General features: G+C 55.7%; 1 protein-coding gene across 6 annotated transcripts in view; it reads left to right on the top strand.

Annotated features, from left to right (window-relative positions):
- mdn1 (midasin AAA ATPase 1) overlaps positions 1–14788 on the top strand; it is a 47134-nt gene that overhangs the window by 12461 nt on the left and 19885 nt on the right. For all 6 annotated transcript variants that reach the window (XM_072702911.1, XM_072702910.1, XM_072702906.1 and 3 more), the window contains exons 29-61: positions 711–849; positions 962–1100; positions 1177–1307; positions 1463–1601; positions 1724–1853; positions 2371–2592; positions 3243–3419; positions 3539–3747; positions 3864–3986; positions 4084–4281; positions 4369–4476; positions 4893–5081; positions 5180–5269; positions 5437–5700; positions 5959–6223; positions 6332–6491; positions 6716–6832; positions 7311–7519; positions 7611–7759; positions 8128–8327; positions 8662–8885; positions 8987–9100; positions 9202–9331; positions 9818–9924; positions 10926–11059; positions 11204–11358; positions 11556–11676; positions 11761–11974; positions 12385–12607; positions 13147–13270; positions 13394–13558; positions 13700–13914; positions 13997–14381. In XM_072702911.1, the coding sequence (XP_072559012.1) occupies positions 711–849; positions 962–1100; positions 1177–1307; positions 1463–1601; positions 1724–1853; positions 2371–2592; positions 3243–3419; positions 3539–3747; positions 3864–3986; positions 4084–4281; positions 4369–4476; positions 4893–5081; positions 5180–5269; positions 5437–5700; positions 5959–6223; positions 6332–6491; positions 6716–6832; positions 7311–7519; positions 7611–7759; positions 8128–8327; positions 8662–8885; positions 8987–9100; positions 9202–9331; positions 9818–9924; positions 10926–11059; positions 11204–11358; positions 11556–11676; positions 11761–11974; positions 12385–12607; positions 13147–13270; positions 13394–13558; positions 13700–13914; positions 13997–14381 (5669 nt within the window). The remainder of the gene's footprint in view (positions 1–710; positions 850–961; positions 1101–1176; positions 1308–1462; positions 1602–1723; positions 1854–2370; positions 2593–3242; positions 3420–3538; positions 3748–3863; positions 3987–4083; positions 4282–4368; positions 4477–4892; positions 5082–5179; positions 5270–5436; positions 5701–5958; positions 6224–6331; positions 6492–6715; positions 6833–7310; positions 7520–7610; positions 7760–8127; positions 8328–8661; positions 8886–8986; positions 9101–9201; positions 9332–9817; positions 9925–10925; positions 11060–11203; positions 11359–11555; positions 11677–11760; positions 11975–12384; positions 12608–13146; positions 13271–13393; positions 13559–13699; positions 13915–13996; positions 14382–14788) is intronic.

The following is a 14788-nucleotide window of genomic DNA, read 5'->3' as shown; positions in this document are numbered from 1 at the left end:
CAGGTTTTGCTGTAATAATCATTCTGACAAAGACATTAGTGTTAAAATAATCCTGGTGGTGGACACTCTGAAATTGCCCTTTTAATAGGAAGGGCCCAAGGATTTTTCTTAGCAAATGTAGTTGACCACTAAATATTTCACCATTGCCAAAAGCCTTTGACTTTTTCCTTAGCTTAGGTAATAATTTTATAAATGGAAACGTTTAATTTCCGAGGTGGCCTCCGGTACTTTAAAACAGTGCCTGCGGAATGGTTTGGTGTAGGTGCTGAGTTATAGCAGAGAACTGAAACATATACCATGGTGTCTGAGGTATAGCAGAGAACTGAAACATATACCATGGTGTCTGAGGTATAGCAGAGAACTGAAACATATACCATGGTGTCTGAGGTATAGCAGAGAACTGAAACATATACCATGGTGTCTGAGGTATAGCAGAGAACTGAAACGTATACCTTGGTGTCTGAGGTATAGCAGAGAACTGAAACATATACCATGGTGTCTGAGGTATAGCAGAGAACTGAAACATATACCATGGTGTCAGGCATAGCAGAGAACTTTTTCATCAGGGAACATATGCGTAGGTTCTTCTTAAAATGAGATGGTGGCTTTGAGAGCGAGATGCTGCTGGTGTGTTCACTCCTGCCTCTGTGGTAGCCCTCACGCCGGCACCAACGTAACCCTTACATCATTGGTCTGCTCCTGACTGGCAGGCCCCTTTGTGGAGAGTCTGGAGGAGGTCCCCGAGGAGTTCCGTCACGTGGTGTGGACTCAGGGCATGAGGAGGCTGGCCGTGCTGGTGGGACGGGCACTGCGCTTCGGCGAGTCCGTGCTGCTGGTGGGAGACACTGGGTAAGCTCCGCCTTAAGCTCCAGCCACCCCTGCCTCCAAGTGCATGTGCCGTGTAGAGAAGAGCTTGAGCTGGAAATGACCAAGGTGAGGCTGATGTGAGGTTTCTGCTCAGCTGTGGAAAGACCACCATCTGCCAGCTGTTCGCTGCCCTGGCGGGACAGAAGTTCTACTCCCTGAACTGCCACCTGCACATGGAGACGTCGGACTTCCTGGGCGGGCTTCGGCCAGTGCGGCACGCGGGGATGGAGGAGGTAGTGCTCTTCCTAAATATAGGCAAACACTGGCTTAGTGATTATAAACTGGTGTAAAAGCTCCTCCCTACCACAGGAGGGCGCCGAAGATACTCGCCTCTTTGAGTGGCACGACGGCCCCCTGGTCTTGGCCATGAAGGAGGGCGGGTTGTTCCTGATGGATGAGATCTCACTGGCAGACGACTCGGTGCTGGAGAGACTCAACAGGTGAGCCGACACAGCAGGGCGACGGCCAAGCCTGCCCCCCCCTATCGCGCTGTAGAGGCCCAGCCGACACAGCTGGCTGCCCCATTGCCATGCACTTTAGCTCTGTGTGGCGCCCCCTAGTGGCCTTCCGCTGATGGCGCTGTCCGTGTCCGCAGCGTGCTGGAGACTGAGAAATCACTGGTTCTGGCCGAGAAGGGCAGCGGGGACGAGGACGACGTGGAGCTCATCACAGCGGGGCCGCGGTTCCGCCTGCTGGCCACCATGAATCCCGGCGGCGATTTCGGGAAGAAGGAGGTGAGCCGGGTTCGAGGCGACACCCCCACCCCTACCTCCACTGTTGAGGAATTCAGACAAGTGCTGGGTCGCTCCTCACCGCTTCATGAGTGTCTTTTCTGTGCCCCCCCCCCACCCCGCAGCTATCACCCGCGCTGAGAAACCGCTTCACTGAGATCTGGTGCCCTCAGAGCAACACTCGAAGCGACCTGGTCAAGATCATCCAGCACAACCTGTGTCCTGGTCTCTCCTTGGACCTGCAGGACCACCGAGGTGTGTGCTGGCCTTTGTTGTCATGTGACCAAGCGCCCCCCCCCCCCCCCCCCCCCCCCCAATTTCCATCACACTTATGGACACAATTCGTAAGGTCATATTCACTTTCTGCATGCTGCTTCTTCAGCCTAGTGTTTAACTCCATGTTTTATATGTGGTGGTTTAAAGTAAACATGAAGCGTGGCCTCGGGTGCGGCATGAAGGAGAGTGAGGTCAGCGCGAGTGGGGGGGCCTGGGTCAGGGGCCCAGGATGATAATGCTGTTGCCTGATATCTCTGCGGTTGAGGGTTCGAGTCTGTGTGTGCCGATGGTCCCCCGGTGCCCTGCGCTGCCATGGCTCCAGGGATGAATGAACTGATGTTGCGTTTCTCTAAGGCTTTGCAGTGTCTGCCGGCACTTAACCAGACTGTAAATGTAGTCGGCTGTGAGGACTCACCTTCTGGAAGCTTTTAGTCTGTTCTTGGCAGTAGCCGGTACGGTGTCGGGATAACCCCGCCCCCTTTGCTCCTGGGTGCAGGGAGGGACGTCGCTCCCTTGATGCTGGACTTCATCGACTGGCTGACCAATCAGGACTTCGGGAGGCGCTGCATCCTGAGCGTGCGGGACATCTTGTCCTGGGTGTACTTCATGAACCGCGTCTGCGCGCAGGAGGGGGGCGAGGAGTGCCAGGCGGCCCTGGGCGCGGTGACGGCGTTCGTGCACGCGGCCTGCCTCGTGTACATCGACGGGATCGGCTCCGGTGAGTCTGTGGATGGAGATAGAAAGGCAGATGAGTGAGCGGCTGGCTCGTTTTAGTCCTTTGCTGGTGTATACAATTCTGGTGTGCAAAATTGGCAACAGTGATCCCTCAACTGGTTCCAGTTAAACATAAAAGTATTTGGGCTGCCAAAACTGCTTCGTGTTTGTATGGGAGAAGAAAGTCAGTGAACATATTTATAGTATGTATAGTATGTACAGTATGTACAGTATGTACAGTATGTATAGTATGTATAGTATGTACAGTGCTCGCACATCTTGGGACACTCACTTAATTCTGTAAAAATTTATTAGTTTCATAACTTTGACAAGCAATCTTTAACATACCTGCATATATCTTCCTCAAACATTTTCTTTTTATTAAATGTTGTAATTTTTTTGACTCATTCAGTTCTGTTCTTGCCTTTTTTGCTGTTTTTACATTTGCTGAGACTGTTTATCAGTCTTTTTAATCCAGAACAGCGCTTTAAGAACTATAGTTTGGGTTTCAATATATTACTAATCAAAATGAATGAACTTCTGCCGACTATATTTTATAAATTTGCAAGATTTTTTGCTGAATTAAGCCGGCCTCCCCTGTATGTTTCCGTGTAAATGTTCACATGTGAATATGCGTGTGTATGGCGTGTTCAGGCACCACCGCAGCCTCCGCAGAGAGCGCACTGCTCCATCGCCGCGCCTGCCTGGCCTTCCTGCAGAGCAGGCTCCAGCGAGATGCCGGAACCTTCCGCGTCTATGATGTCGTCTCGTCGCGGGAGCCTCAGTGGGGAGAGAACTGCTTTGGCATCGACCCGTTCTACATCACCACAGGTCTCTAAAGCCTGGAAGTCTTCAGTGGACTGCTGGTTATGTGTAACGCAGAACTAGTATTCTGGTTAGGATCTAGGAGATTGGTGCCGGGGGTCAGATTTTGGGGATTTCTCTTACAGGTCCGGAGATTGAGTCCCAGAACCTGCTGGACTACGCCCTGGGAGCAGGAACCACCGCCATCAACGCCCAGCGAGTCCTCCGAGCCTTGAAGCTCCAGCGGCCTGTCCTTCTGGAAGGTTCTCCCGGTGTGGGAAAGACCAGCCTGGTGGCGGCCTTGGCCAGAGCGTCCGGACACCATCTCGTCCGGATCAACCTCTCCGAGCAAACCGTATGTCTCCTGTAGGCAGCGTGGTCTGTAATGTCCTGCGCGAGTTACCGTGTGGAAGCAGCTCAATGAAAATCCATCCTGGGGGGTGACAACTGAGGGTGATGTTCTGTGAGCAGGACGTGACCGACCTGTTTGGGACCGACCTGCCGGTGGAGGGAGGTAAAGGCGGAGAGTTTGCATGGAGAGATGGACCACTGCTGGCTGGGCTGAAAGCTGGGCACTGGATCGTCCTCGATGAGGTACACACACCTCAACCCCTGCTTAAAAACACACACACACATACACACACACACACACACACACACACACACGCTTACGTCTTGTCTTCTCTTCCAGCTGAACCTGGCCTCGCAGTCTGTCCTGGAAGGCCTGAACGCCTGCTTCGACCACCGTGCAGAGATATACATCCCTGAGCTCGGCATGAGCTTCCACGTGCAGCACGAGAAGACGAAGATCTTCGGCTGCCAGAACCCTTTCACCCAGGGCGGGGGGCGTAAGGGGCTGCCCAAGTCCTTCCTCAACAGGTTCACGCAGGTGGGCTGATGCGAGGCGCTCACCTTCCCGTCGCGTCGCCGCCGTGTCCCTGTCCTGCTGATGATCACCTCGCTGTTCCTCCTCCAGGTGTATGTGGACCAGCTGTCCAGTGAGGACATGGAATTCATCGGTGGCTCCATGTTTGCCTCCATAGATGACCACATCATCTCCAAAATGGTGCAGTTCAACAACCGGGTATGCAGCGCCCCCTGCTGGCAAAGCCCTCAGAGCTCGGCCCAATCCCATGACTAAATATGGAGATAAAAACGTATTAAATAAACTTGACTGGGCTTGTGCACCTGCCCTGGCCGGGTGGGGTGACGTCCCCCACGACAAGGACGCGTCCGTCAGCATATTATATGGTGTTGTGCCCAGGCAGTCTGCGAGTCTCCCAACCCGCGAAGAGACCACTGGCACATTTGTACACATCTAAACTGCTTTTATCACACTTTATAATGTTAGCAACTAGCTGACTAGGCTAGAATGTCTCTACACTGTCAGTCTGGCCATGCAAGGCATTAAAATACACTTTAATGAATGATTGTAATATCAGCATCGGTCTGAATGCAGCAAGAGCTGCTCTTCTGATTGCTTCACCGTCCTGCTCCCAGCTCGTCCAAGAAGTCGCACTGGAGAGGAGGTGGGGCCAGAGGGGCGGCCCCTGGGAGTTCAACCTGCGCGACATGTTCCGCTGGTGTCAGCTGATGCAGGCCGACCAATCGCCAGGCTTCTACAACCCGGGCCAGCACGTGGGCCTGGTGTACGCTGACCGCATGCGGACGGAGGCGGACAAGTCACAGGTAGCGCCGCTCACCCTAACCCTCCATCAATATGCCGGTGTGTCAGTAGCTACATGACACCAGTGATTTCATTTGTCATATTTTTCTTTTCTTTGAAGGTCGTCTCTGCGTTCAGGAAGGTTTTCGGTGAGGACTTTGAGCCTTATACCGGTTCCCGGCAGTTCCATGTCACACCACTTAACCTTCAGGTCAGTCCAGCGTTCACAATGTGTTCCATTGTGGTCTTGTCTCAGTGATTGTTGACTCAAGAGCGCCCCCTAGCTGTGACCCGCCTCTCTCAGAGCCCCCCCCTTGCTGTGACCCGCCTCTCAGAGCCCCCCCTAGCTGTGACCCGCCTCTCTCCTGGCTCTCTTAGGTGGGTTACTCGGTCCTCCCGCGCAGTGGGGGCCCTTCCGTGGCCCTGGAACCCCCCCTGTCCGTGAGCCACCAGGCACTGCGGCCCCTGGAGTCGCTGATGAAGTGTGTGGAGATGGGCTGGATGGCGGTGCTTGTGGGCCCCTCAGCGAGCGGCAAGACGAGCCTGGTGCGTCTCCTGGCCCTGCTGGCCGGCCACCGGCTCAGGGTCATGGCCATGAACAGCGCGATGGACACCACCGAGCTGCTGGGGGGCTTCGAGCAGGTAGCGTGTAGGAGGAGGCCGCCTGCTGGCCGTTCTGGGCCGTCTCGAGTCTTTGGTTAGGGGTGGAGCCACTGGGGCAGGAGCTGAAAGCTGATAGGCCCCTGGAGTACCCCCTCCCCTGTCAATCATCAATTCACAGCAAATCATTGGCTAATTATAGGGTTGGCCCCACTTATGTCTCAACCTTAAGAAATCCTTGACCTGCCCCTGTTTTTGGGCCCCTTGCGGTGAAGTTCAGGAACTTGTCCCCGTTCCCAGGTGGACATCATGCGGCCCTGGCAGCAGCTTCTGGAGAGCGTGGACTACGTGGTAGCCATGGTGACGCGCCGCGGCCTGATGACGCTGGAGGGAGCGGTGCAGGACATCGAGTTCCTGCTGAGGAACTGGAGCGTCTTCTGCCGGTGGCTGAAGGAGGAGAGGCTGGTGGGCCCAGACGGGCTGGTCACCATGGAGGCCGTCGACAAGCTGGAGGTCATCATCACGCTGCTGCAGAAGCTCAATACCAAACTCAAGGTTTTCGCAGGTGGAGTCACCGCGGGGCTCGGCGTTGGTCTCAGCTTAAAGACGACTTGGGTTTTTTTGGGTTTATCTCCATGGTCTTGATGGTCATGCCTGGTCTGGCTTCCCTCAGACATGTCCAAGCTGCTGCTGGACTTCACGCTGCTCCGGGAGCGGCTGGCCCAGATGCAGGACGGCTGGAATCAGGGCGGCTTCGAGTGGCTGGATGGCATGTTGGTCCAGGCTCTTCAGGCCGGTGACTGGCTGCTCATGGACAACGTGAACTTCTGCAGGTAGGTCACTGAGTCTCATTCCTGCCTGATCTGCTTCTGCCATCACAAATGCTGCGTTTCCTTGGAGACTAAAAGATTTCTAGGAAATGAACAAAGGAATCGGTAATAAAACCCTTTCCTGAGCTCCATGAGGATTGTGGGTCAGTGCTGCTATCGATGTTTCAGGCCTGATCTTTCGTACCTCGTGTCTCTCTCGTGTCTCATTGGCTCTTCCTTGTGTGAAGCCCCTCAGTTCTGGACCGCTTGAACGCGCTGCTGGAACCCGGGGGCAGCCTGACCTTAAGCGAGCGCGGCGTAATCGACGGCACCACCCCCTGCGTCACACCCCACCCCAACTTCAGGTCGGCCCCCATCCTTCCGACCCCCAGCTGTATCTCCTGGATTCATTAAGAATGCAGTGATGAACTATCAGAAAAAACTACCAAGTAATTTTAAACAATATAAATAAATAAAACTTTATTAGTAAAAGCCTGAATTATATGCATTTTTTTTTTTTTTTTTTTAAACAAAAATGTGATTTTTAGTTAAGGAAAACAATACTGGTTAGTCACAGATTGTTGTGATTTTACATCTACCAATCAGCTGTATTTTTAGACTGTATGTTTACCATGATCTCGGCGTGCATCGCAAAGCGTGACGTGACCAGGCCTCGGCAATCGAGGAAAAAAAAATGAAGAGGCCGAAGGTTTATATCTGACCTGAGTGCAAACGTATTGGTGGATGTAATATTCAGACACCTTCCGTGGTCACCATGGCGACGAGGCCACTCTGCGCTGGCGGCTGCCCTCCAAACCACATCTCTGATCATCCTCTTTCCAGACTCTTCCTCACCATGGACCCGGCCCACGGCGAGATCTCCAGAGCCATGCGGAACCGCGGGGTGGAGATCTACATCCCCGGGGAGCACGAGGGCAGCGGCTGGGACCTTCTGGACCTGAAGACCATGCTGCAGGCCGCCGGCGTGACCGGGGACTGTGTGGGCGACCTGCTCATCACCATCCACACGGAGGTCAAAGCTGCCATTTGGGGTCAGCTGTCTAAAATAATGTACGTGTTTGGTTCCCTGAACGCGGCTGTGGGTGTGAAGCTCAGCCCGTGGGTCTTTCTTCCTCTGTCCAGATTCTCCAGCCTCTTCACTTACCTCTCTGCTCCACGTCGCCGCCCTGCTGTCCAGCCAGTTGCAGCGTGGGATGGACCTCCTCAGCTCTGTGGAACAGGGCTGTGTGGAGGTCTATTCCCAGAGCCAGCGCAGTGCTGCTAATCAGAAGGTACCCTGGGCGTGGGACACGGTTCAATGTGGGCTGGACTCCAACATCAGCTCTAAGTTCTTACATGCTGTCCGGTGGAAGCACCTCCTCTTACCAAAAATCATGATGCGGTCACTCAAGATAATCCACAAAATTTGTAGTGAGCAGTTTAATAGGAACAATTTTCTTCTACCGAATTCCACACACCAATCGTATCGCTGCGCAGAAGATTTTGCCGGAGTGCTCGCGCTTGTATCCGGTGTTTCACATGTGGGCTGAGATTTTAGATATTCCACTGCATTTAAGTTGAAACGTGGTTAGAAAGTGTGCAAGTCCCATAAACCCATGATCTCAAGAAAGTGGACCAACAAGGCTGACTGTGATTTCAGCAAGCGCTGGAGATCATCGAGAAGCACCTGTCTGCCCTGGACGTGGACAGCTGGGGGCGCCGGCTGCTCTGTGCCGGGGTCTGGCCTGACCGGCTCCCCCCCGCCCTGCTCTCTGCGGAGGATTCCTGCTTCTCTGCCGTCCTGAGAGACGGCCAGGTGCTGCTCTTCTGCCTGAACGCTCTCAGCCTGCAGGGGGAGAGGTGAGAAAGATCACGTGCTGGGCTGGGCTAGGAGGCTCCGTGCGCCAGTACGTGTTTAGGTCCAGGCCCATGTCGTGTGGCACTGTTTTCCCTGTGTATGGTAAAGGGCAACGGGCAGCATAGTGGCCAGGAACACAACAGGGACGTTGCTGGTTTGAGTGCCAGCAGCTCTTATAGAGTAAGCTGAATTACTCCTGAGAGAAAGCAGTATAGTTTACCACCTATGGTAACAGCTATTAGTATTCCATACTAGTATACTAATAATACTGAGAGTAACAGGGAGTCGGCAGCTGGGCGGCTTTGTGACTTGGCCTCCACATGTGTTTGTGTGAAGGAGTCGTCCTCTGACGCTGAGTGACCTGCAGAGGGCGCTGCAGTGCGGCTCGTCCCTGGATGGTCAGGTGTTCGCCGGTGCCGGGGAGGAGGAGGGGGCCGCGGTCACCCTCCGCCTGCTGCCCACAGCCGTCAAGCTGGTGACGGAGAGGGCGTCGCACGGGGACTGGGTGCTGCGGAGTAGCTGGCTCTCACACCTCTCCAAGAGCTACAGCGCCGTTCCAGGTAGGTCCTGCCCCCACAGGTCGAAGGCTGTCGCAGTTCTGGCGGGACGGGCGGCCTCGTGCATCTTTGACGCCGGTTCTCGGGCCCGTTCCCCTCTGTAGACACAGCGCTTGTCCGCCTGGAGGCAGGAACTCGGGCCCTGAAGGCCGTGTTCTGCAGCAAGCTGACCGAAAAGGGCAAGAACCTGACCGAGCTCCTGCAGCCTCACAGCACAGGTACCCCCCCGCCCCCATGATGTCACAGGACACAGCATCCCCACCACACCTTGGCCAGAGCTTAACTGGACGGCGCTGGTCTCGTTCCTGTCTCCATGCAGATGATTACCGCATTCTGGTGGACATGCGCTGGAATAAGCAGTACCTGGACATTTTAGCCAACACCTGCAGCTTTGAGGACGAGGACCGTTACATGGAGTTCATGGACGCCCTGAACGCCGTGGCTAACAGGTGGGTGCCGGCGGACGGGACGGCCTTGCCCCCCTGTCCAAAATGTAAAGATGCCCCACTTACCTGGGTGGGCAGTCAGTCCTAAACTACAGCAGGGGGTCTTAACTGGATGTTTACAAAGTAAAGTGCGCAGATGGAAGAGTTACACAAAAATACACCACAGCTAGGCTAAAAGAACAAACAAAACACTGATTATAAAAGCAAAACGACGAAGCAACACATTGTTAGTCTATTCAGACACCAAAGAGGAAAACACCACAAAACTGGAAATAGTCACGATACCATCTGGTCCTGTGAAATTATTAATCAGTAAAGCAATTGACCAATAAACCAAGAAATCCATAACGCATACCAGAGGCTGAGAACCACATGGTCTCACCACAATCCGGTGTAAAAATATCAGACCTGAGTATGAATGACTTTAGTACCACGGTATAGAGGATCGAGCTGCAGAAGCGGGATGTAACCTTCAGCACGGCTCTGCAGGATAATCCTGCTGACGGACCGGGAGGAACAGGCCGCTGTAGGTGTGTCCACCATGAAGACCACGCCCCACAACAGCGTCCTCAGGCTGGCCTCCGCCTTCTCCAAAGGTACGGGGCCTCCTCCAGGCACGGGACCCTCCGCTGGCGGGCTCTGCCGCGGCCCGGTAACGCCGCGTACGGCCTGGGCTCGGCTGGGGTGCGGTAACGCCGCGTACGGCCTGGGCTCGGCTGGGGTGCGGTAACGCCGCGTACGGCCTGGGCTCGGCTGGGGTGCGGTAACGCCGCGTACGGCCTGGGCTCGGCTGGGGTGCGGTAACGCCGCGTACGGCCTGGGCTCGGCTGGGGTGCGGTAACGCCGCGTACGGCCTGGGCTCGGCTGGGGTGCGGTAACGCCGCGTACGGCCTGGGCTCGGCTGGGGTGCGGTAACGCCGCGTACGGCCTGGGCTCGGCTGGGGTGCGGTAACGCCGCGTACGGCCTGGGCTCGGCTGGGGTGCGGTAACGCCGCGGTGTTTTGGGTATATCAATGTATTTTGAAATTTTAGTGAATGTGCGGCGAAATTACTCTGTCACCCTGCTAAGTCTTATCGTGGGGGACCGAATGAATTTTATCGGCAAGATTTCCAAATAGCGTAGCGCTGCTTTGGAAGATGCTGTCAGGAAGCCGTGTGACGCGGTGTGACAGTGTGAGATCAGATCGCGCCCAAACCTCACCCTGCCGTTTTAGTGATGATATTCACATATGAGTAACTGCTTAGCAGGTGTCACCACTCTGATGTATGTTTATCGCACCTGTGCTTAGCTGTTAAGTGGTGTGATGTTTGCTGCGTCCTTTATATCACCGGGGACTTCTGTGATTGGGCAGTTTTGGGACTGCCCCACTGAGAGCCTGTAATTAGATTGTATTGAATGGCTGGGTGTTTACTTGCTGTTACAGCTGCCAGCAGGGCGGCGACGTAGTTAAGATCACAGGCCACTCCTGTTGATTGCTGTCACAGAGGCGGCCGCTGTTCCCTTTAGCTGGGACCAGAGTTTTGCTGGTAAAATGGTGAAAATGGGTTTGAGGTTAATGTAAAGATGCTAATAATGTATGAACCAATGTGCCAAAAGGGAGGGTGGACTTTGGGCACCTGCCGCTGCCCGTTCTGGCCCACCTGCGCACCTTCTTCGAGCTGTGGGACTCCTTCGTGCTCCAGGCTGTGCAGACGGGGCAGCCCTACATCTCGGACCACCTGATGTTCGAGGTCAGTCAGACTTGGCCGTAAGCCGTTTCTCTGGCAAAGACATGCGCTGAAATGCACGGGCTCTGACCCGGGTCTCTGCTCCACCCGGGTACCCGGCACGGGCTCTGATCCGGGTCTCCGGTTTCCCTCCCACTGCGCCCCTAGGTGCTGCAGCTCCTGCGATGGCGGGACCGCTTCTGGGACGTGAGCGGCTCCCTGACCGCCGACCCGAAGGCGATATCCATCCTGTCCCTGCACTGGCACTGGGTGCAGAAACACCTCCTGTCCAGGCTGCCCCAGCTGCTGCTGGGGGATCCCGGGTAAGAGTGACCCCCCCCCCCCCCCCCCGCCTCTGTCCTGTTTAAACTCACACTGCTGCTGTTAGGGGCTGTTTGAAGCCAGTAGAGATGGTGTCTTGGGCATTTTAAACCTTGTAAGCATCACTTAGCTGTATGTGCTGTTCATGTGGTGCTTGTATGTTGCTCTGCTTTGGCAAACGAACACGTCTATTTCCCAGCTGTCAGCCAGAACTGCAGGCGGTATCCACGGCGATCCAGAACTGCTTATCCAGCCCGGGTCTGGTGGCCCCCGCTCTGAAGAGCATCCAGAAGGCACTGGGAAAGCTGTTACCTTATAAGGTAATGGGCCGCCTGTTAATGGCTTCCCATCTATGGGATGTCTGTCGCCGCTGGAGTGTGAGACACTGCAATCCCGCCCCGCAGCTGCAGACTGTCGCCGAATACGCCGCCCAGCTGGGGGGGCTCTGCAAGGCCCTGGACCTGAGCGACCTTCGGCTAGATGGCAGCCGGCCTATCGGGGCACAGGAGCTGGCCCGCCTTCGCAGTGCCGCGCTGGGGGCGGACGCCCGGGGGGGCCTGGTGCAGGCCTGGGGCCTGATCTTTCAGGCCAATCACCAGCTGCAGCCACAGCATTCTGGTACATTCCTTTCAGTTCATCCCCAGATGAATTTGCTCCGCTATACTGCCCCACGAAGGCAAATCACAGCAACTGCACTGATACTGACACTGAGAAAAAGGGCTTCAGTCTTTTGACTGTCGCCCCCTATGTGTGGGCTGTGTTACTGCGTGGCTGTCGCCCCCTATGTGTGGGCTGTGTTACTGCGTGGCTGTCGCCCCCTATGTGTGGGCTGTGTTACTGCGTGGCTGTCGCCCCCTATGTGTGGGCTGTGTTACTGCGTGGCTGTCACCCCGTATGTGTGGGCTGTGTTACTGCGTGGCTGTCGCCCCCTATGTGTGGGCTGTGTTACTGCGTGGCTGTCGCCCCCTATGTGTGGGCTGTGTTACTGCGTGGCTGTCACCCTCTTAACGGCTCTCCCCTGATGGCAGGTGTGGTGGAGCGTCTGGTGACCTGTGTGGAGCGGCAGCGGAGTATCCTGGCCTCGCTGGGCCTTCCCAGCCACGTGCCAGGCGAGGGGGGCCTCGGGGCCCCTCCCAGTGAGGAGCTCCTACGCCACGTGTCCCGCCAGGGGCAGCTATGGCCGCTGCTGGAGGAGCTGGGCTTGCTGAGCCAGCTGAGGCTGACTGCGCTCCTGCTGCAGCTGCCACACGGGTACGCTGGCGCTGGGCTTCACGGGCATGGGGGGGGCGGGCACAGGGGCCGGGCACAGGGGGGGGTCACAGGGGCCGGGGTCACAGGGGGGTGGGTAGGGTGGGGCTTCTGTGGGTGGGTGGGGCATCACCCTTATGTGAGGCAGATTTACCCCGCAAACGTTCAGGGTATGCGTATCTCCAGTAGGGTGTAAGTCCAGATCGACGACAGGGTGCCATGGTGTCTCAGTGGGTATCAATGTGTCTCTTCACACCTTCACTGTGGGAGTGTTTGATCTCCATCCCTCCCACTCTATGTGGAATTTAACCGTTTTGCCTATGTAGCATGGAATTCTGGGTACTCTGGTTTTTCTCCTGCATTTTGAAAGCTTGTGGTTAAACTGATTGACATTTCTACTTTGCCCATTGTGTCTGTCTGTCCTGCATCGTACCGACACGGCACTGACGGTCCGTGCCCCGTCCTCCGTGCTCCCTGCCCACCGTGACTGTATCTCGCATGTGCTGTGCTGACCCTGCTTGTTTACTGCTCTTGCTTCTCAGTATGAAGGACTCGGTGGGCAGTTTGTCTCAGCGCTTCAGCCACCACCAGCGTTTCTGCCTGCAGTCTGCCACCACCGACGCCAGACGGCTCGCTCCCCTCTGGGCCCTCGCCAACTGTGAACGGGTCAGTCGCTGGACCCCTCTGCCGTCCCGCAGTCGGCTTACTCAGCCATTCGATCAGTTTCACTTGTATAATTTTGTGTGACTCAGCTTTAAGCTTCCACTAAGCTGTAATGTGTCCTCCCAGCCAGGGGAGGAGCTGCAGTTTGTGTTCTGCGAGCTGCTGTCTGAGACTCTGGATGCCTGCTGGACTAGCAGCGTGACCTCTGACCCTGAGCGCTGGCTGGATTGGAATCCCCTTCGTCCAGAAGAGCAGAAGATCAAGAAGACACTATTGAGTTCTGCAGACATGGTGTGTGTCGCGTTGTGTGTGTGTGTGTGTGTGTGTGTGTGTGTGTGTGTGTGTGTGTGTGTGTGCTTCCTGTTTCTATTACTATATAGCTATTTGACATGCATGGGAGCAAAACAATGTTGACGTCTGGCCATCTTCCAGGGCCCGGCGATGCTGGGTCGGGCTGTGTGGTCCCGGTGCGTGCAGGGGGTCCTGACCGGCACTGAGGCGGGGGCAGCCTGGGACGCCTCAGGCTGCTCTCTGCTCTCCTCCTCCCGGGTCACCCTGGGGGAGTGGAGGGAGAGGATGGTGCAGCTACAGGAGCTCAGCGCCTTGCTGTGGGACAACATGGGCCTGACTGCGCAGACGAGCTTCAGGTAAGCGGCCCGCTGGCACCAGACAGCTTAGAATAAAGGTTTAAATGGTGCAGTCACTGACGCTGGCCCCTCCCTCTGACAGGAGCGCAGACCACAGGCTGCAGGGCTTGGTGCTGCGCCGGTTACTGCAGTCGCTGACAGAGATACTGCCCCCTGGTGTCCAGGAGGTCTACACAGAGCACTGTGAGCTCCTGACTGAGGGGGTGGAGCCTGTAGGAGCCGCACAGGAAGTACTGGCCTCACTGCAGGTGGCGCCGGCACACACCCTGCCCGAGGGCTTTGTTGCCACGGCAGCGACCTGCCTGCAGGAATATGCGCAGAACTGCGGCAAGGAGCCAGTGCAGCTGGCCCGGTCCGGCGTGTTCTGGGTCAGTATGGGCTTGCTGCAGATCCAGCTGTGGATGCCCCAGACCATCTTCGACCCGGCGCTGAAGCGGGCTTACAAACTCCGCTACGGCCAGGAGGAGGTGGGTGCCATGTCACTGCCAGCTGGGGGGGGGGGTGCCATGTCACTGCCATCTGCTGGGGGGGTGCATCCGAGGGGCCCATGCCCCAAGAAAGATGAGGTGTGCAGTAAAATGGCAGCACTGCATCACAGAAAAGAGACACAGAGAAATGGGTCTGGCCAGTGGAGACGTACCACCTTAAGAATTGGGTCCAGTAACTGGAGAACTACCAGCATGAATCTTGGTTTTAGTAATTGAAGAATTACCACCTTAAAAAGGAATATTGTGCTTAGTAATTGGGGAATTACCACATTAAAAAAGAATATTGTGCTTAGTAATTGGGGAATTACCACCTTAAAAAAGAATATTGTGCTTAGTAATTGGGGAATTACCACCTTTAAAAAGGAATATTGGGATTAGTAATTGGA

The sequence above is a fragment of the Paramormyrops kingsleyae genome, chromosome 19 (genome assembly GCF_048594095.1).
Source record: "Paramormyrops kingsleyae isolate MSU_618 chromosome 19, PKINGS_0.4, whole genome shotgun sequence".
NCBI classification, from domain to species: domain Eukaryota; kingdom Metazoa; phylum Chordata; class Actinopteri; order Osteoglossiformes; family Mormyridae; genus Paramormyrops; species Paramormyrops kingsleyae.
Note: the sequence above shows the minus strand (reverse complement) of the source record. Positions and strands in the feature narration are given on the sequence as shown.